General features: G+C 44.4%; 1 protein-coding gene across 6 annotated transcripts in view; it reads right to left on the bottom strand.

The window, feature by feature from the left end:
- Positions 1-20,979, bottom strand: part of HSPA12A (heat shock protein family A (Hsp70) member 12A) — a 220,886-nt gene that overhangs the window by 50,852 nt on the left and 149,055 nt on the right. For all 6 annotated transcript variants that reach the window (XM_075935390.2, XM_075935391.2, XM_075935386.2 and 3 more), the window contains 3 exons: positions 16,653-16,839; positions 15,641-15,745; positions 12,629-12,745 (listed from right to left, as the gene is read on the bottom strand). In XM_075935390.2, the coding sequence (XP_075791505.1) occupies positions 12,629-12,745; positions 15,641-15,745; positions 16,653-16,839 (409 nt within the window). The remainder of the gene's footprint in view (positions 1-12,628; positions 12,746-15,640; positions 15,746-16,652; positions 16,840-20,979) is intronic.

Here is a 20,979-nt window from a genome sequence, read left to right as displayed (position 1 = left end):
GGGGAGCGGCTCGGTGCCGGAGAGTGGCTTCGTGCCTGAGAACGTCTCAGTGCCAGGGAGCGCCTCGGTGCCGGGGCCCTCGGTGCCGGTGAGCGGCTATGGCTCGGTGCCGGGCTACGGCTCGGTGCCGGGCTACGGCTCGGTGCCGGGGAGTGGCTGCGTCTCGGTGCCAGGGAGCGGCTACGTCTCGGCGCCGGGGAACGTACCGGTGCAGGGGGACGCTCGGTGCCGGGAGCGGTTCTCGGAGTCGTAGGCGGCTTAAGAGACCGAGGAAACGGCTGAGACGGTCGAGCCCGATATAGAAGGGCTCGGGGCCGACTTACTCCGGCTGTCTTTCGGCAGCCTCGCTACTTTTGCGGGCGGTGCCATTGACATCCCTGGCTGATCGTCTGCCGATCTTGAGGGCGGGAGGGATCGTGTCGGAGACGGTTTTCTTTTAACTTTCTTAGATTGTTCCGAGTGTCCTTTTGACTGTTTGACGTCCAGTTGTAAGGCTTTGTCGAACAGAAGGACTTTTAGACGCATGTCTCTTTCCCGTCTAGCCCTAGCTGTTAGTTTGGAGCAGTGGGGACATTTTTGGGGTATATGTCCTTCCCTGAGGCACCTAATACATAGAGAGTGGCCTTCAGAGGCAGGCATTGCCTCGTGGCATTCGCCACATTTCTTAAAACCCGGCATTGGGATAACTAACTATTGAAGAAAAAACTTTTTTTTTTTTTAACGACTAACGACTAGAATATAACTATAACTTGGAAAACTCTATATAGGAACTATATACAATAACATTTATAGTCTCTCTGTCTCTGTAAGAAACAGTAATTGCCAGAGAGACGTTATTCCGTTCGCGGCCGAGGACGGTCAGGACGAACTGGCGGGAGCCGGACCAGCACTGCTCAAACGGCACGAAAAGCCACGAGCCGTACTTCGCGCATGCGTGGTCCGGCAGACTACGGCTAGAAAGATCTCCGATCTGCGGCGCCGGGACAAGCCGACACCTACAGTGGAGCACCCACGGGACACTGCTCGAAGAAGAACTGAGACAGATATGATATTAAAAAAAAAGAGCCAAAGGTTAACCCACTGGAATTCCTGGCTCTGTGTTTAGTCCTTTATTCTTCTAGTCTTCTCTCTGTGTAATTTATGGTATCCCCTGTTATATGTCATCAAGCTATAAATCTATTTGAGAGACTTGCATGCACAATATTGAGATTCATAGAACCTATAATGAAACAATGTTTACAACATCGCTAAATAACTGCTCAGTTAACTGACATTTATAAATCTGCAGGCTAGTTTGCTCCGTACTGGTCATATTTCACATGCTATGCTTTACTTCCTTTCTTTACAGCTTCAGCATTCACATATTCCTGTCACAACCCAACCCATTACCTAACCCTTATTTCTACTGGCATATTAAAGAAATTCCAGTCTGCAGATCCCACTCCTTCCTTGCTGAGCTTGCAGAAGTTGTAGTGAAACATGAGCTGCAAGAATGCCACTATTAAAAAGAGACACTTGACTAGAAATATTAAGGTCTCGTGATAAACAGGCTACTGCACCAAATTTCATTTGTATGAGGGGACACAATCAGAGTTTACAAGTATCACGCAAAACAACATATGATGACGACAAATTTCTAGAAGATCTGCTTATCAATAAAGGGAATACAACATAAATGGGACTATTATAAGGTGAGTGCATAACTGGTTGGGTAACTGTTCTCAGAGAGTAGTTATTAGTGGCTCATAGTCATGCTGGAAGGGTATAACAAGTGGAGTTCCACGGGGATCAGTTTTGGGACTGTTTGTGTTCAGTATCTTCATCAACAATTTAGATATTGGCATAGAGAGTATACTTATTAAGTGTGCAGATGATACTAAGCTGGGAGGGCTTGCAAGTGCTTTGGAGGATAGAGTCATAATTCAAAATCATCTGGATAAACTGGAGAAATGGTCTGACATAAATAGGATGAAGTTCAATAATGACAAATGTGAAATATCGCACCTAGGAAGGAACAATGAGTTTCACACATACAGAATGGGAAGCGACTGTCTAGGATGGAGTATTGCAGAAAGGGATCGAGGGGTCATAGTGGACCACAAGCTAAATATGAGCCAACAGTGTGACACTGTTGCAAAAAAAGCAAACATGATTTTTGGATGCATTACCAGGAGTGTTGTGAGCAAGACACGAGAAAAAGTGTGTCCCCATGGGTGCTCCACTGTGGGTGTTGGGTCCCATCCTGGCACCATAGATCAGAGATCTCTTAGCTGTTGTTTGCAGGACCACGCATGCGCGGCGGCCATCTTGCAACTTTTCACGCCGTTTCTGCATCGTGCGGTCCAGCTCACCAGTTCCTCGAGACCGTTGAAGCCTGAAAGACATAATCAAGAAAGACTCTGAAGTGGGGAGAAGGGTGGGTCGTGGAGCACCCACAGGGACACACACCTCAAAGAACCATCATTACTGCACAGGGTGAGCAACTTCTTTTTCTTCTTCAGGTAGTGTCCCCATGGGTGCCTTCACAGCAGTAGCCTAATCGAGGCGGCGGGTTCGGAATTAATGATTCTGTGCTGATGTTAACACCACTGTGGCTACTGATGTGTCCGTCACCATAATATTTTGTAGTGCATAGTGCCTTGCAAATGTGGAGTTCGAAGACCAGGTTGCTGCTCGGCAGATGTCTTTAAGGGGAACCCCCTTAAGTAAGGCAGTTGAGGTTGACATTGCTCTGGTGGAATGGGCTGTAATGGTACTCGGGAGTGGTTTGTTTCTCAATTCGTAGCACCGAGTTATGCAGGCAATGATTATTTTGGAAATTCTTTGCAAAGAGAGAGGGGACCCCTTAGAACGGGTGTCCGTTGAGATGAGTAAGTTATGGGAGCGTGGTATTTCCTTGGTTCGTTCAATGTAAAAAGCGAGGGCCCTGCGTACGTCCAAACAGTGCAATCTTGCTTGCCGCTCTGAGGTGTGAGGTTTTGGGTAGAACACAGGTAGGACAATAGGTTCATTAATATGAAATGGAGAGTTAACCTTTGGTAGGAAGGATGATTGCGGGCGAAGAAGTACTGCCTGAGGAGTAAAGACAGTATATGGAGGTTTGGTGGATAAAGCTGCCAACCAAGAGGAAAGTGACTTTCATGGTAAGAGTATTAAAGTCACATGTAGCCAAGAGTTCAAGCGGTGGACGCATTAGCATATCTAGTACAAGCTCTAAGTTCCAGGGATCTGCCGGTTGCTTGTGCTCAGGGAAAAGGTTAGTGATCCTTTGTAGAAACCTCTTAGTCACTGGATGAGAAAAGGGGGTAAGTCTGTCTATAGGCTCGTGGAAGGCCAAGATAGCAGCCAGATGAACTCTGAGGGAGGAGTTAGCTAACTCTGTTTGCTTAAGATGTAAAATGTAGTCCAATATAGACTACAGCTGTGAGGTAGCAGGATGTAATGCATTAGCTGAGCACCATTGTTGGAATCTGCGCCATTTGTGGAGGTAAGTATTGCGTGTTGATGGCTTCCTACTCTGTAGGAGTACCTCCTGCACCTCTCTAGAACAAGTCATTTCTGTTTGTTTGAACCAAATAGGAGCCAAGCCGTGAGAGCGAGATGTCGCGGTTGCGGGTGAATAGTGCGACCGTGATTCTGTGTGAGGATGTCCGGAAGATCCGGAAGATGTAAGGGGTGACGAAGAGACATCCGAGAGAGGTAAGGAAACCAAGTCTGTCTGGGCCAGAATGGTGCTATCAGAATTATTGTTGCTTTGTCCAATAGTACTTTTTCCAAGACCCTTGGTATTAAAGGTATGGGGGAAAAACGTATAGCAACTTGCCTGTCCATTTGTAAAGGAAGGTGTTGCCTAGAGAAGCATGGCCTATGCCTGCTCTGGAGCAGTATTGAGGACATTTCACATTGTGCGTGGCGAAGAGGTCGACTGATGGGTGGCCCCACAAGTTAAAGATGTCGCAGAGCACTCGGGGATGTACCTCCCACTCGTGGTGGTTCACAAAGTGCCTGCTGAGCGCATCAGCTGTAATACTGTCCTTCCCAGGTAAGTAAGCGGTAACCGGAGTTATGCTGTGACGATTGCAGAAGTTCCAGAAATGAAAGGCCTCCATGCAAAAGGAATGAGACCGAGCGCTGCCTTGTTTGTTTATTAGTAAACAGTGGTAATACTGTCTGTGAGAACTAAGGTGACACGATTGCGGAGATAAGGAAGGAAATGTCTGCATGCATTCAACACAGCTCGCAATTCCAGCAGATTTATGTGAAGGAGGGACTCCTCTGGAGACCACTGACCTTGGACCTGTTTGTCCTGAATATGCGCTCCCCAGCCGATCAGAGAGGCATCCGTAGTAAGCTGCACTGTGGGCTGTAATTTGTGGAAAGGCATGCCCATCATGATATTGCTTGATTCTGTCCACCAGGGGAGAGAACGCTTGACCGTGATGGGTACTACTATGGGCCTGCGGAGGTCGCGTTTGCCAGGTGCGTATATCTTGGACACCCAGTGTTGAAGCGCTCGTAGATGAAGTCTCGCATTGGGTATGACGAAAGTAGTGGCGGCCATATGACCGAGCAATTTTAGGCATGTAAGGACCGGCACGGTAGGGCTCATGGATAGAAGTTGGACTAAGTCTTGAATAGCACGGAACCTGGAGAGAGGTAGGTATGCATGCACTGTCGTGGAATCTAGGTGAGCTCCAATAAATTCTATGGATTGTCGCGGAGTCAGAGTGGACTTTTGAATGTTGAATATAAGCCATAGGAGATCGAACAGTTGGGTAGCAGTCATGACAGCGTGAGAGGCTTCGGTGAGCGACTGCGCTCTCAGAAGGCAGTCGTCCAAATACGGGACTATGATAATCCCAAGGCGGCAAAGGTAAGCGGCTACTACCACGAGGGTCTTTGAGAAGACTCTCGGAGCGGACGAAAGTCCGAACGGGAGTACCTTGTATTGGTAGTGATTGTTTCCCACTACGAAGCGAAGAAAATGCCGATGAGCTGGATGTATAGTGATGTGGAAATAGCCATCTTGGAGATCAAGGGATGAGAACCAATCGTGTTGCTCGAGTGCTGGAATAATTTTTGCCAATGTGACCACATGGAAACGTTGCCATCTGAGATAACGATTCAGTTGGTGCAGGGCGAGTATGGGTCTCCATCCGCCTGACTTATTTTCTGTCAGAAAGTACCGGGAATAGAAGCCTTTGCCGCGGAAAGGGTGCGGAACCTCCTCTATAGCCCCCAGTGCCAGCAGATGGGATACCTCTTGCGTGAGTAGAGGCTCGTGAGAAGCGTCCCTGAAAAGGGAGGGAAGGGGGAGGGAGGTTGGCGGAAGGGAAAGAAATGGTATCACATAACCAGATGTTATTGGCTGTGTGACCCATCGATCTGAGGTAATGGCGGCCCAGCGATGTTGGAAGGGCCTCAAACGGTGGTGGAACAGTAGTTTCTTGACATTGGCCTCAGGTATCAGTGTAATGGCACATAATCCCTTGATATTCCCGTCAAACTTGCTGTTTGGCTGCCTGTTGCTGAGCTGGCTTGTGTTGCTGAGGGCAACGTTTCTGGGGTCGTTGACGACCTCTGTGGGATTCATAATGCCTGCTCTGATATGGCGGGTAGGGAAAGGTTGTCTCTGGGAAAGTATAAAAACGCTTGCGCTTAAAAGGTTGTGTATACATCCCCAGAGTTCTTAATGTGGTGTGCATGTTCTTTCCAGAGTGCAGGACCTGGTCAGTGGAATCTGCAAATAGATTTTGCCGGTCAAAGGGCAAATCCTTCACTTTTGACTGGAGCTCTTTGGAAGTTGCCGACATGTGGAGCCATGATGCTCGCCTAATTACTACAGCCATTGCTGTGGTGCGCGCGGCTGTGTCTATTGTATTGAGTGCGATATGAAGCGCTGAGTGCGATGATGTAAAGCCCTCTTGGATGATGGCCTTTAAAACCTGACGTTTCGATTCCGGCAGGTGTTCAAGGAGAAGGACCAACTTTGCATAGTTATCGAATGAGTGGTTCGCTAATAAAGCAGAGTAATTAGCCATGCAGAGCGACAGAGTGGTGGAGGAGTAGACTTTTCTACTGAAAAGGTCTAAGCACTTTACGTCCTTATCTGTTGCTGTGGTCTCATACTGGGGCGCTTTAGCTCTCTGTTGAGCTGTGTCCAGAACAAAGAGTTGGGCCCAGGATGGTTAAAAAGGACTTCCATGCCCAAAGCAGGAACATAGTACTTCCTGTCCACTTTTTTGTTCATGGGTGGAGCAGAGGCTGGTGCCTGCCTGATGGAATCGTCTATTTCGAATATGGCCTTGTCCAGTGGCAATGCTATTTTCGTAGACTGAGACAGGTGTAAATTCCTGAGCAAATGGTGCTGTTTATGCTGTACTTCGCCTAGGTTAGCATTTTGGGATTCAGCAACCCTCTTGAAGAAGCCCTAAAAGTCTTTTATGTCATCGGTAGGGGAGGCATCGCCCTGGAAAATGGCGTCATCAGGGGATGATGATGCAACCTCTGTCGGGGACTGAGGGTGAGATTCCTCTGTATCCGGAGGAAGAATCACCTATTGTTGCCCAGAGGCAAGCGGCATTCATTGCTCATCTGTAGGCGTCGGTGGTCTCTCAGGTTGTGGAGCGAGAGATACCGCTGTAGGTGGAGGAGGAGACGATGGGGCTGGTGATACCGATCTAGCCACTGAATGAGAATGGAAGCAAGGCAATCGGGTTCTGGTGTGATACGTATGGTACCATCTGTCGTTGTGATAAGGTCTGTAGTCGTAGTACCTCACGTAGCGGTATTCATGGCGCGATGATCTGTGGTACGATGGTGACCGGGGGCGATCTGGAGCGCCGCATGGAGCATGATGGCAATGGGGAGTAATAACGCTGGTAGTAGTACTGTGAGGGCAGTGTGTATCCAGAACGTCTCACAGTTGGTGACTGGTGGTGAGGAACCCTGGGAGAGCGTGGGGGGATGGAGGCTCCGGTGAGAATGCCTCTGGTCCCGGACTAGGAGACAGGGATGCGAGGCGTTGAGCTCTCTCGCTGGTGCCCTGGCTCTTGGCACCGGAAGTGGTGTCGGTGCGCGGGTTTTTGATGCCAAAGGTGATGTCGGCGTCTTGTGTCTCGGTGCTGACGATACTGTAGGCACCGAGGCTCATGGTGCCGACGGTGATGTCGGTGCCGAGCTTCTCGGTGCCGGGGGCGAGGACGGCGCCCTGACTGTCGCCGAGTCTAAGGGTCTTGGCACCGTGCGTTCTGGTGCTGGTGTTGGCAGTGCTGTCTTTTCCCGATGAGAAAGTTGCTCTGATGGACTCGGTGCCGACGCACTATGGGTATGTTTATCCTTCTCCGGCCTGCGGGATGCCGATGACCCTGAGGTACCCAGCTTGTCCGCTGAACTAATTTTCATTGGTAATGAGTGAGACGGAGAGGAAGGCCTTTTCTTGTATGCTGCTTTTGTTAAAACAGGAGCGGACTCTGATGGCAGGTCTGTCTGTGGAGCAAGAGCCTTGTCAAAGAGCAGTATTTTAAGCCGCATTTTGCGGTCTCTGCGGGCGCAGGCCGTTAGCTTACAGCAGTGAGGGCACTTCTGCGGGATGTGCCCCTCACCTAAGCACTTAATACAGGCCGAATGCCCGTCTGAAGTGGGTATAGAGTCTTTGCAAAGTGCACACCTCTTAAATCCGGGGGATCCAGGCATTTTAACTACTAACGAACTACAACTATGAGGAAATTTTTATTTTGTTAACAACTACAACTGTAACTATGATATAACTGTATTGAAACTATAATTATAACTAAGCTGGTGTTTCTCTTCTAACAGAAATGAAGTTGACAGGAGATGGAGCAGTTTCTCCATCTGCATCTGTGGACAGTTGAGAGGAACTAATGAGCTGGACCGCGCAATACAGAAACGGCGCAAAAAGCCGCAAGATGGCTGCCGCGCATGCGCGGTCCGGCAAACAACAGCTAAGAGACCTCCGATCTGCGGCACCGGGATGTGACCCAACACCTACAGTGGAGCACCCACGGGGACACTACCCGAAGAAGTAATTCTTCCACTGTATCCTGTGCTGATTAAGCCTTAGTTGGAATATTGTGTCCAGTTCTGGGCACCACATTTCAGGAAAGATTGGAGAAGGTCCAGAGAAATGCAATAAAAATGATTAAAGATCTAGAAAACATGTCCTATGAGGGAAGGCTGAAAGAACTGGATTTGTATAATTTGGAAAAGAGAAGACTGAAAGGGAACATAAGAACAGCTTTCAAATACCTAAAAGGATGTTACAAGGCGGAGGGACAGAAATTATTCTCCTTAACATATGATGAAAGGACAAGAAGCAATGGACTTACATTGTAGCAAAGGAGGTTTAGGCTGGAAATTAGGAAAAACTTCCTGTCAGGTGGTTAAGCACTGGAATAAATTGCCTAGGGAGGTTGTGGAATCTCTATTATTGGAGATATTTAAGAGCAGGTTAGATAAACATCTATCAGGAATGATCTACCTGGTGCTTGGTCCCGCCAGGAGTGCAGGGAACTGGACTTGATGACCTCTCGAGGTTCCCTCCAATTTTAGTATTTTATGTCTATAAGATTTGGCCACTATTTCTCTTTTAACTACACACAACACACTTCTAGAAATTTACCATAAATGCTATTGAACAGTTTGGACAGCTTTCATCTTTTCATCAGATCCCTTTCTTACACTGCAATACAAAGACCTCTTTCTGGCATACATAGCATAAGATTTACAAAATTCTGAGAAAGTCTATTCATATTACTTCCATTCTCCAGATGAGGGATGAGCAATAATTTTGGAAGGGGAGCCACTTAACATATTTTGGAAGTGGCTTTGAGCCAATCCGGAAGGGGTGGGACCTCGGGTGAAAGGGGTGGGGCTGAGAACTGCCCTGTTGGGTACAGTGACCTTATTTTCGGAACCAGCTGCAGTGAGTAAGAACAGTTTAATTTAAATTATGAAACAGATTACGCGTTTTAACTTTCTCATGTTAGTTTATCAAACTTCATTTTAAATAAAGTAAAATATTGTGTCCTCCACGAAAGGTTTCAATGTTTTCTTTATTTATGGGAGAGTGGGGAACCCTTTTTGGGTCTGGGGTCACTGACCTACAAAAAAAAATCAGTTGGGGACCACACAAGTGAAAAGCAAAAAACTCCTCCAAATGTCCCCAACACTCTCTGATGTGGCCCCAACTGAGACACCTCACTCTTCTGGTGCCCCAACCTCATGGGGTGAAGGGAAATGAGAAACTGAGGTTCAGGGCGTCCCATAGATCAGATTTACTTCTGTGGAGTTCTGGAGTTAGTGGATTTTATGGAACCTTCTTAGGTTCTGGGGTAGGGACAAAAATGAGGGGTATAGTGCATGAGACAAGGTTGCCAGCAAGTAGGATAGGGATGAGGTGCAGGATTTGGGGGAGATCTGGGTGCAGAAGCAGGCTGGGAGTAGGGTGTCTGGCCAGGTGGAACAAGGGAGGATGCAGTATGTAGCCAGGAGAGAGGGTGCAAGAACAAGGGAGGGTGTCAGAGTAATCTGGGCATGCTGGGTCTTGGGGGGGAGGTTGGGGAAGGGAAGTGATGGGATCGGAGAGGAGAGGAGAATAGGGGGTCTGAACATGAAGGGAAACCATACCTGGCTTTGTGCTCCCTTGCAGCATGGTTGCAGTCACGAGGTCCCAGCTGCCCCAGAGGGAGTCCCCGTTGCCACGGCTATGCAGTCCTGGAGGCCGGAGACACTGCTGCCATGGCCACGAGATCCAGGGTTGGCCCTGAGGCCACAGGCTGCCCCCAGAGGCACTGCGGCCATGCAGCTTGGAGCTATCCCCAGAGGCACTGTCGCCAAAGAGTGCTCCGGAGGCACTGCGGCCCAGGGCCAGCCCCAGAGGCACCGCTACCATGGACGGCCCCGAAGACACTGCTACCGCAGCCCGGGGCCAGCCCCAGAGGCACCAGGAGCGCAGCCACTGTGGCCTGGGGCCGCCCCCAGAGGTGCCCAAGGCAGCGGTGCCTCCAGCCTCTGGGGTTAGCCCCAGACCATGTGGTTGCGGAAGCAGCCCATCCGGGGCTGGCCCTGTTAAGGAACCTCAGCCCCAGTGCTTCCTCTTCTCCAGCGACAGCGTGGGGGGTGGAGCAGCAGGGCTGAGCTCCTTCCCCCCTCGCAGGCTGGATCAAAGCCCAATGTGGGCTGGATCCAGCCTGCTGAAAGGTTTTTGCCCACGCCTGCTCTAGCTCAATACCTATTGAAGTTAATCACAAAATCTTGCTGATTTCAGTGCAAGAGTGTTGGGCAAATCAATCCCCTGAATATATAACCACATCACTATAATGCGCCATCTAATGGTAGGGGAGAATAAGCAGAGGCCAGGAAATAGGGGGATCTCTACTGACTCCCTGTGACACGGGAATCAGCAATACTGGCCATGACATAGCAGGGTTATATCCTCTCAGTTTTCATAGTTCCAGGAGATATTTGGCTTCTACTTGGAAACCCATCTGACATGGGTGGAAGAACCTTTCACCACAGACTGCAAAATCCTTTTCAGTAGTTTGTCCCAAAAGCTGTACACTATAAATTAATGACTGAACATGTTTATTCTTTGCCCAAGATATTCACCCTTCTTATGTTATACTGCCTGCCCCAGCTCTCTCAGACAGATTCCCCCCTATCCCGAACTCATAGATTCAAGCCACCATCAACCAGATTAGACTAACCAAAATGCAGAATATTTACAATTACAAAGTGATCACTTGTTATCTCTTCATACTTTCCTCTACTTGTTTCTATACCCTGATATTCTTGTGGCAGCAAATCTTCATTTTTTAGATGCTTGCATGTTCAAATATTTAGTGGCAAAGGCTCAATTTTTAAAAAAATGTTGCAAGTGTTGGTTTGAGCAACAGGGTGGATCTGACAGTTGGAATACATAAGACTACGAACCAAAAGAATCAGTTTTCTTCTTTTGCTGTTATATTTACATTTTTAAGAGTCAATTTGTATTTCAAGTATATATCTGATTATTTCTCCATTTCTTTTCATTTTTCTTCAACTATTCACGCATCCTCCTTTAAAGCCCTGTAAGTCCTCACTATTTATCAAGCTTGTTGATAAAAAAAAACACAGTCACAGACATAGACACTATTCAACAACATTCCACTGTGCCACAAATGAGAAATGTCAGTAGAACTACTCTATCTTTCTCCTTTCATAGCTCGCATTTCATGAGCACACATGCACATAGACAGCAGGCAGACAACAATATACATAGATAACAGATGGGTCTCTTGCATTTCAGATTTACCTATAACTGTGTTCTTCCATCAGAACTTTAAGTGTGTTTTGCTTCTGGCACTATCAATAGCAATCCCACAATACAGACTGTTAAGAAAAATGTTGCTCAACATTAGAGATAGGAAGAACAGAATCCAAAAAACTTGGGTGTCTCCTTATAATGCTTTGGGGGGTTACTTGTGAACCCCTAGAAATCTTACAAACTATGCACTGAATACATACTGCTACTGGGACATGTAGTTCTTAATGGCCAGAAAAATCAAAAATACAAAATGAATACCCTAATATAGGTGTTGGAATTAGGGGTGCTTGAAATAGTTTCCATATATATAGCAGCAATGGACAACGTAGGCTAGTGAGTGGGCCATATGAGTAGTATAACTTCATCTCAGTGGGCCACAAGGTTGCTGTATCCAAGACAGCCTCCCGGGGTAGGGTAGTTCTGCTAACAGTGCCTACGTACATGGAATTCATGGGGCATGCTGATTGAACCATAGCAGCACTCTTGAATGCAGAGAGAGTCCATGGCTCTCACTGTCAAGGCTGTATACAATCAGCATTCACCTCATTTCATGTGCCCCTGCTTTACATGTGTGTCGCATTATTAAAACCGGTAGGAAAAAACTACGCAAATGGAAACCAGTGGAATCTGGCAGCCTTGCACATGGTTCAATGACTTTCAGCACTCCCACTATACACAATATTCCAGCACTGTGTATACTAACAAAAAGAAGGATATGTACATCTCACATACCAAAGACACAAACTGAGTCTGAAAGGACAGATAGACATTGTATGAATTTTCTAGAAGGATTTCAGGGTTTTTAAATGAATATAATCCGTTTCTCAAGTGAAATCCATGTTTGCATTTAATTTTCTATCCAGGCTGTCCAAGTTATTCCTATTGTGGGAATATTGGCAAAATAGAAATAATTCCACAAAGATGAGTTCTGCCCTCTTATCCTATTTTTTTAAATTAAGATGCCAGTGATGACAGTTAAGAAAAAGATATAACTCGTATTTAAAGTGTCTGGTTCTCGAGCCTCAATTCTGCATCTGTTCCACATGCAGAGCTTTCACTGAGTACAGTGGCAGTCCAGGACACAGAATGACTGAAGGATCAGAGCCTGCAGTGAAAACATACAATTTGGTACACACTATTTTTGGGTGGCTAACTCCAATGTTTTTAACTCAGTCCATTTCCTTTCTCTTTGACATGCTTTTATGCAGAATATATTCTTCCTACTGATACAGGACAAATGCTTTAGAATGATTACTAAGGATTTAAGGGGGTTATTTCTTCTCTTTCATTTTGCAGTCTTACCTTGTATGCGGCTTGTCTCATAAACTGCTTTGCTGGCTGTTTCCAAATAGCAGGCACTGTAATGACCCATCTTACCTCAGAGTTTTCAAAGTCTGAGCCAGCTTGATCACTTAGCTCCTAAACCAAATGAAAACACAGAGAGAGATGTAAAATTGACACCAGCTGTTTTGCAAGTACATATGGTTTTCGGCTGGCTCCGGTGAAGGTAACTTTCACTTTTTGTAATTTTTAATGTTATGTCTACATTACAAGTCAGAATGTTTAAATCACTAGCCGATGTCAAGAATGCTCATAATACCAACTCTGGGGTTACAGCATGCCTTCTCTAGGAGGCCTACAGAAAGATTTGGTGGAGTTACTTTTTCCAACATGAAGTTCAGGTTTTGCTGAATGTAATAGCATATTTATGTGTGTTCATGGTAAAAGTCTGATCTTTGTTGCCACTTTAAAGAATTCACACTTACACCCTGATTAATGTATAGCAAATTATTTGCTGTAGCACTGACAAACACTTCATTGTACAATCTGTGTTTATCAATGGTTGCTTTATTTATGGCTCGTCTTCAAATCAATCCATTTTTTAAAAATTGAGCCAATAAAATTCCCTCTTAATAAAATTTTTTAAAAAATTTGACTGTTGAGGACTTGAAAAAAATTGTTGTTGAACAAACATGTAGTAGCATTTTTTTCTTTAAAAAAAAAAAAAGCTTGTAGTCCATTTGCAGATTAGGTAATATTTGTGATATCTTTTGGAGAAGCTCCAACTGAAATGTCATTATTATATGGCCCATTTAAATCTCCATTCAAACAGGGTAAACAACAGCCTCCTTTAGAATATAAAATATTTTTATATATGCATTTCCCCAAGGTACTGGGTTCACTTAGCTACAATACAATTCAAATCCTGTGGTAGAAAAGTAGACATCTTTTATCACAAGGCATTTTGTTTGATCTGATCATTATACACACAAAGTTATGATCCATTTATACTGCTTATTTTATATATATCTAATTATTTTATACACATAACATCACATCACAGAACTCTGCTTATTTTAAACCAGTTCAGATCCAGAGGATGCAATGGAGCAAAACTGTAAATGTGTCTGTGCAACAGTGCCCCACAACATGCCCATTTGTTGCAGAATTTCCCTGGACTGTGAAGGGTTTCCGTTCTGTAACTCACTAACACTCAAGTGTGGAGACAAAGCAAAACAAAATAGTTAGGAGTCCTAAATATGGCCTTGGAAATGTAGAGGTAGGCTGGTGTCTTCTCTCATGTCAGCCATAAAGAAGTGAGATAACCAGTCAAAGAGAATAAATAAATCCCAGTCAAAGAAAAAAGTAGGTTAGCTATCTAACAATGAAGTTGTTTAAGTGCAATGTGTCCAAATGAAGTTTTAGGGACAAATACTGCAATAGCAAACCCTATTTATATAGCATGGGTGTATGTGAATCCAGAATTCAATTCTTAAGTCATCACAATCCTGAGCTGTACCAATTCAAGCTGTGTGTATAATGTTCCCTTAGGGACAGCAAACCTGGTAATTTCTGTGAGTGTCCAGCACAGGCTGGATACTATAGAAGATACTTTCAGAGGGGCTACAAGATAAGGTACAGGTTGGCAGAGCCTGGGTGAGATGGTTTGGGTGGCTAACAGACTGGTGGTGTTAGGGACCTGACACCCAGTTAAGCACAAACAACTCTCTCTCTCCAGAGACTGGAGGGTGACAAAGTGACTCACGGTCTTGGGCAACCCAAGAGAGGATTACAGCAGCATGAACTGTTTACCTAAGAAATAGAAATGTCTTTTATAGGATAATACATGCCATATAGCTCACCATGGTCTAGGAAGCAGTTACAGAAAGTGTGAAGTATTGCAACTTTTCAGTATGTGTTAGGGGAAAATATGATTCCATGCTCTCTAATTTGTGATGCTTATGTTATGAATTTTGTTTTCTTTATTACAAAGAAACCAGGCCACTTTCATCTCTCTTATCAATAAACAGCAGCCATGTTACTTGAAAAGCCAAAATCCAAAAGGGTGGATTTTCACTTTTAAAACAGAAGTGATGCTGGGGAGGAATGACACTAGAATAAATTATAACAGATGTTGTCTATTTTGTATCTCCCTAATGCAGGTGAGATTTTTATAGGCAATCATTTTGTATAAGGAACAAAAAACAACATCTGCTTTCAGTTCACAACTGGGTGAAGTCTACCCTATGTAGAGAACTGGCACAAAGTCAAGACACCATATTTACCTGCAAAACAGGACCTAACGGGAACTTGACTAGAATCTGTATTGGAGTGAATTTCACCCAACGAGTACAAAGAGGTTTAGCTATTTGACTCTAAGACTCTTACAGCTAAAAGCTAGCAAAGCTCTGAAAATTCATCTCCATTAAGGAACAAATTCTGCTCACCTGACTGACTTCTGCCTACTCCCTGCAAACCGTTGGAGATTTGTGTGACAAAAGATCAGCAGGAGTCAGCCCTGGGAGATTAGAGTACAATTTCCTAGACAGTCGAGAACCTTTAAATGAGTACAGAATATGGAATACCCCAGCAGCAGGAGAAGCATAATGAACAGACCCAGAGAAGGGTCTCAGATGTATTACTTCTAGAGACTTACATGTGCACATAGTGCCAAGCACTGAGTTTTCTGTACTCAGATTTTATATCTTATTTTGCAAAGGCAAATACTAAATACAAAGATTTTCCTTGACAAGAAATTAATAGGTATAAAATCAACATTTGATTGAGAGAACATTCAGTCTCTGCATTGTGGTAATACCAATACCTCCTCTTGCTGTCCCTGCAAGGAAGGAAATCACTTGAGGCTATGCAGGACCTTTTACAGCCCCCAACTTTACTGGAGTTTTACAGCTGCCCCACTTTGTTTATATCAAACACTGCTGGAGGCTGAAGCTTGGCATGGTTTAAATTGATGGGACAGCGTTTGTGCTAGTTATAAATATAAAGAACTGGATAAGGAAGCATTTTTCCTACCTTTAATGCCTGTTCCTTAAAGAACTGCAGGGCGTAAGCAAATATTTCAAGTGCTTTGACTTTTTTGCCATTTGCAGCTGTCAGATCTGTTTCCATGGTGAGATTCTGAAGGAAGAAAATAAGAGGTAAATGTTAAATTCATTTCCCATTGCTTGAGGGAAGGGAATTCTTCCTTGCTGGGCCCTACCAGCTTAGGAAAAACTGACATACATTGTTTTGAGGTATTTTTTCCTGAGTTATCTTTTGGAGAGGAGCTAACAAACCACAGGGATTTTCTGAATTACGATATTTTGTTATTTGTTAAAAGAGAATTTTTTTGTACCCAGCAGCTGTAACTACAAATAATTGTAGGCAGAGCTTATGGATATTTAAACACCTCATTTGCATAAATTTCCCCTGCAATAACTGCAGCCATGAAATTGCATGCAAAAAACCTCAAAATCCAAGGTAAGGATGAAAAAAATCATACAGTATATTTTTAAATTCCAAAGAGCATGTCTACACCGGGAAATTATTTCAATACAACTTCCCTTATTTCAAAATAATGAGATAAGCATCCAAACTACCCAAGCCTGTTATTTAGAAATAATGGGCTGGTTATTTTGAAATAATAATTCCTGCCTGTGAAGAGGAATAAGTTTATTTCAAAATAGTTATTTCAGGAGTTATTATTTCTAAATAACTTATTTCAAAATAACCTGGTAGTGTAGATATAGCCAAAAAGAACAGACAAAACAGGATGGGCCAGGAGAGGCAACTGCCCGATGTGTAGAATGGTATTAATTAAAATGTTTGTTGTTGGCAGAGGGAAATAAAATAAAACAATGTGTATAATGTTCCAAATTTAATTTAATATACCCTTTATTCATACTTGTACAAATGTTTGTATGAGTATGAACGCTAGTGGCTCCACACCTGACTCATAATTTCTAATGAAATCTGATATGACACTTACAGAAATATGTTTAATTACAAATCAAAATAATTGAAGTAGAGCTCAGTTATTACTTACACTAGTGGTGTGTAGCTTCATCTTAAACTTTTCAAAGTATAACCAATGCTTGGATTCATTGGGATCCAGGTCATGATAGAAATCTCTGGCTGCATAACCAAAACTATGAAACTTTCTTTCTGGTGTTAAAAGGATAGTAGTTGGAGTCTTCTGATTGGATACACCAGGATCACCACCTTCCCAACGCCTATGAAAAAGGTTAACAAGCTTCAATTTAGTGATAACTGACATTCACAATGATATGCTTATTAATGCATTGTGTAAACAAGCTGTATCTGGCAGTGGATTGCACATAAGAATTTCACGAGCAGAACTGGATTTGAATCCTGTTTAGGCCAAAAGTGAATGTTTATTCACATCCAAGAAAACTTTGTTCCAGATAACTTTTAACAGCCTTCACACAGTCATGAAATTTTCAGCAGTCAACAAATTTTCAACATGAAATTTTCAATCCTATCCTTGATATGTATATAACTCCCACAATGTGAGCTACAAAAGAGTAACAAGGGGACAAAAGTAGTAAGATAATTGAAAGTCAATAAAATAATGAACAAATGAAATAGCTACTATATATTTGAGAGTTTGCCTGTGAATGAGCAAGTTTGTCTGACTGTTCATTTGTTCAAGAACTACTTTTAAACATTAAGACCCACCAAATTTTGTATACATCTTCCTCTACAAAATGAGAATAATAATAAATCCCTACCTCAAAGGGGATTATGAAGATAAATTCATTAATATTTGTGAAGCACCTGGTGAGTATTTCTGGTTTTGGATTTTACTTAGTTAAAAATTCAAAGTTCAGTCAAAAACAGTTTAAGTAGAAAAATTTCCAGCAGCCATAATCATAATGTATACAAACAAGGGGTCATTTCTGGTATTTCCTAATTTTTGAGTGCATGATTTTGTGACTATAATGTTGGGGGGACAGGGTTTCTGTGTAACTTTACAGTTATGTAAAGAAGGCCTCTCCCTTTCAGAAGAATCAGCAGTACTCTATGGGTACGTCTAGACTACATGCCTCTGGCGACAGAGGCATGTAGATTAGGCTACCCGACAGAGTAAAATGAAGCGGCGATTTAAATAATCGCCGCTTCATTTAAATTTACATGGCTGCCGAGTTGAGCCGACAAACAGCTGATCAGCTGTTTGTCGGCTCAGCGCGATAGTCTGGACGCTCCCCTGCCGACATCAAAGGGAGTTGTCGACAACCCAGGTATGCCTCCTGGGATGAGGCATACCTGGGCTGTCGACAACTCTCTTTGATGTCGGCAGGGGAGCGTCCAGACTATCGCGCTGAGCCGACAAACAGCTGATCAGCTGTTTGTCGGCTCAACGCGGCAGCCATGTAAATTTAAATGAAGCGGCGATTATTTAAATCGCCGCTTCATTTTACTCTGTCGGGTAGCATAATCTACATGCCTCTGTCGCCAGAGGCATGTAGTCTAGACGTACCCTATGTCAATGCTATGCTCACGTTCCTGACTAACTTTCCCTTCTACAATCGTCTCTCTGCCTTTCTTCTTCTCATCATCATCATCAAGCACCAGACTTGACTGTCTCAGATGCACAGAATGGTCAGCTTTAGAGAGCAACAGAGAGACAGTTCCCTTGCTCTCGGTTCCTCATCCCCCTGCAACTTAGAGAAACAATTTAAGGGGAAGTCCTGTTCGGCCTAGGATGAAACATGTGTACCTGTTCTATGATGGGCAGCAGCAGAGGTGCAATCCAGCCACACACAGGGACTGTAGATGGAATCTTAGGAGAATGGAGCTAACAAATTCAAGCCGTTTCTACTGATCAACTGGAAACTGAAATTTTTCAATTTTTCTTATAACTAGCCAAATTTTGGGCAAATTTTCATGGGGGCAGAAAAAGGCCCATCCCTGATAACACAGTCTCTCCCACTTTGAATTTTTAAGTCCCTGCTCCAAAGCATGTGTAGAGGCCTGGACGGATAGAAAATCTATATCTGCATATTATCCAAAAAATGATCTGTAAATGTGAATACCTACAAATATAAAGTAGATGTCTGTGGATCTGCAGGGCTCTGAGCATGGGGACACTAGAGATTTCAACCAAAAGGTTGTAAAAAATGTTAACAGAGCAAAACAACGTATTACCCCTTAATCTTATCCTCAGACAGATGAACTACTTTTGCTGAACTGGGCTAAAATCCAGCTTAAGGCAAACACAATATGGAAAACTTCAGCCTGAACAGTTAGCATTTGGCAAAGTTATAAGCCACTGAGAACAGGACCATATAATAGGAGTTTTGGACAATGTTAACTACAGGCTGAGCTATTTCCTCAGCATATAACATTGGATATTTAATTTATCATGCTTTGTTTTACCTATTACATACTTTATATGAGTTGCAATACTGATCCTAGGAAAATGAATAAATATAAAACAAATTATAATATTTTCCCAGGTAAGACTTTTTAAAAAATGGATCAATGACAATTCAGTTCTTATTGACGTATCACTCCATGAGCAGTTTAGGGAAAGAGAGCGTGGAGTCACTCTTCTTCACTTCACCTGTGCCCTGCGAAGTCGAGAAATACTGCAGTATATAAACACACTGCAAAGTTCAAGGGACGCTCCCACTAGTCTGAAAGAACAGTTATGATGGGCAATGGAATGTTTTCAATGTCCCTCAATTAGGAGAGACTTTGCTCAAAACATTTGATTTGCCACTCAGCTAACTGGCCCCGGCAATAGAAAATGTCAAGTATCAAATTGATCTGTTCTGATTTTTAATTTTATCGTTTGTAACTTGCCACTTGGGGCTTTTCTGATTAATTTAAAAATCTTGGATTAGATATTAAAAGACTCCAATGTCTGAAAGAACTGAAGAGATAAGGAACCAATATAGGGATGCAGACCAAATGAAACATTGTTCAATCAAAATGTTGAAGTCCCACATACTGGACATAAGTGCAGAGATTTCCAAATCACCTAAGTGATTTACATGCCCAATTCTTAATTGTTTCTAATGGAAATCTGGTCTCCAAATCCCTTAGACAGATTTTAAAATCTCAATTTATATCTCTGTGCAGACATAAAAGAGCAATAAAATGCAACAGAAAGTATGACTTTAGTTTTAATAATAATATAGACCAAAGACTCATATGGCATCTGTTCTCTTCTAGGGTAGGGAAGCTATGGTCCTGTGGACTTAATTAAGTAACCTACTCATGTTCTACTCATGATTCTGCCACTAGCTCACTAACTGTGTGTCTAGACTACAGAGTTTTGTCGACAAAAGTGGACTTTTGTCGACAAAACTATACCTGCATCCACACTGCCTTTGAGTTATGTCGACATAACGTCGACAAAACTCAGCAGTTTTGTCGATGTATGTAAACCTCATTCTACGAGGAATAACTCATTTGTCAACGTAGTTCTGTTGACAAAACAGCAGTGTGGATGCAGGGGAAAAGTTATGTCGACATAAAAGGCCTCCAGGGAGAACCCCTGGTGGACACTCTTGCCACAGCTTGCAACTCTATTGTTCCTGGCCGTAGCCATCTTTAAAAGGCACAGGCACCCAGGAGCAGCACTCTGGCAGCAAGCGAGCTCCAGAGCAGACCAGGGCTGTACTGTTCAGTTCAGGTCGAGCTATGTCGCAGGGACAAGCCCCCCAAGACTCCTCTGGCCCTTCCAGGGAATCATCCCCCTGGGAACCCCGGGGCACCAAGCGCCGGGCACCCTACTGGTCAGGGCCAGAGATAAAAGCCCTCCTGGGCCTCTGGGCTGAGGAGGACTCCCTACAGGCCATGCACTCCACGAAGAGGCGGAATGCAGACATCTATGCCCGAATGGCAGAAGAGCTGGCCAAACAAGGCCACCATCACCGCACACTGGAGCAGGTCAGAGCCAAAGTAAAGGAGCTGAGGCAGGGGTATGTCTGGGCCCGTGAGCAGAGCTCCTGCTCTGGGGAAAGGCCGCACTCCTTTGAGCACTATGAGGACCTGGACAGAATCCTGGGGGCAAGAGATCCTCTGCCTCCTGAGAGGCTCGTGGAGTCTGGCCTGGAGACCCCGGTTCTACCGCGGCTGGAACACCTGCTGGAGGACCAGGAGGAAGAAGAAGAGGAGGAGGATGGTACCCAGGAACCAGGCACCCAGACACAGGAGGCCTCCCAGACCACCTCGGACCCCGGGGAGGGAACATCAGGTGAGTGCTGTAAGGGTCCAAAATAAACACGCAGGGCAGGGCAGGGCAGGGCAGGGCAGGCGGGAGCAAAGGGGACGGTGCAGTGCTGTGACATGTCATGCTGAGCAAGGCCCGGGGGGAGAGAGGGGGCACACCCATGGCTGCC

Source organism: Pelodiscus sinensis, chromosome 8 (assembly GCF_052426305.1).
Source record: "Pelodiscus sinensis isolate ZL-2025 chromosome 8, ASM5242630v1, whole genome shotgun sequence".
NCBI lineage: Eukaryota > Metazoa > Chordata > Testudines > Trionychidae > Pelodiscus > Pelodiscus sinensis.
The sequence above is the reverse complement of the archived record's forward strand: the minus strand, read 5'-3'. Positions and strand labels throughout refer to the sequence as shown.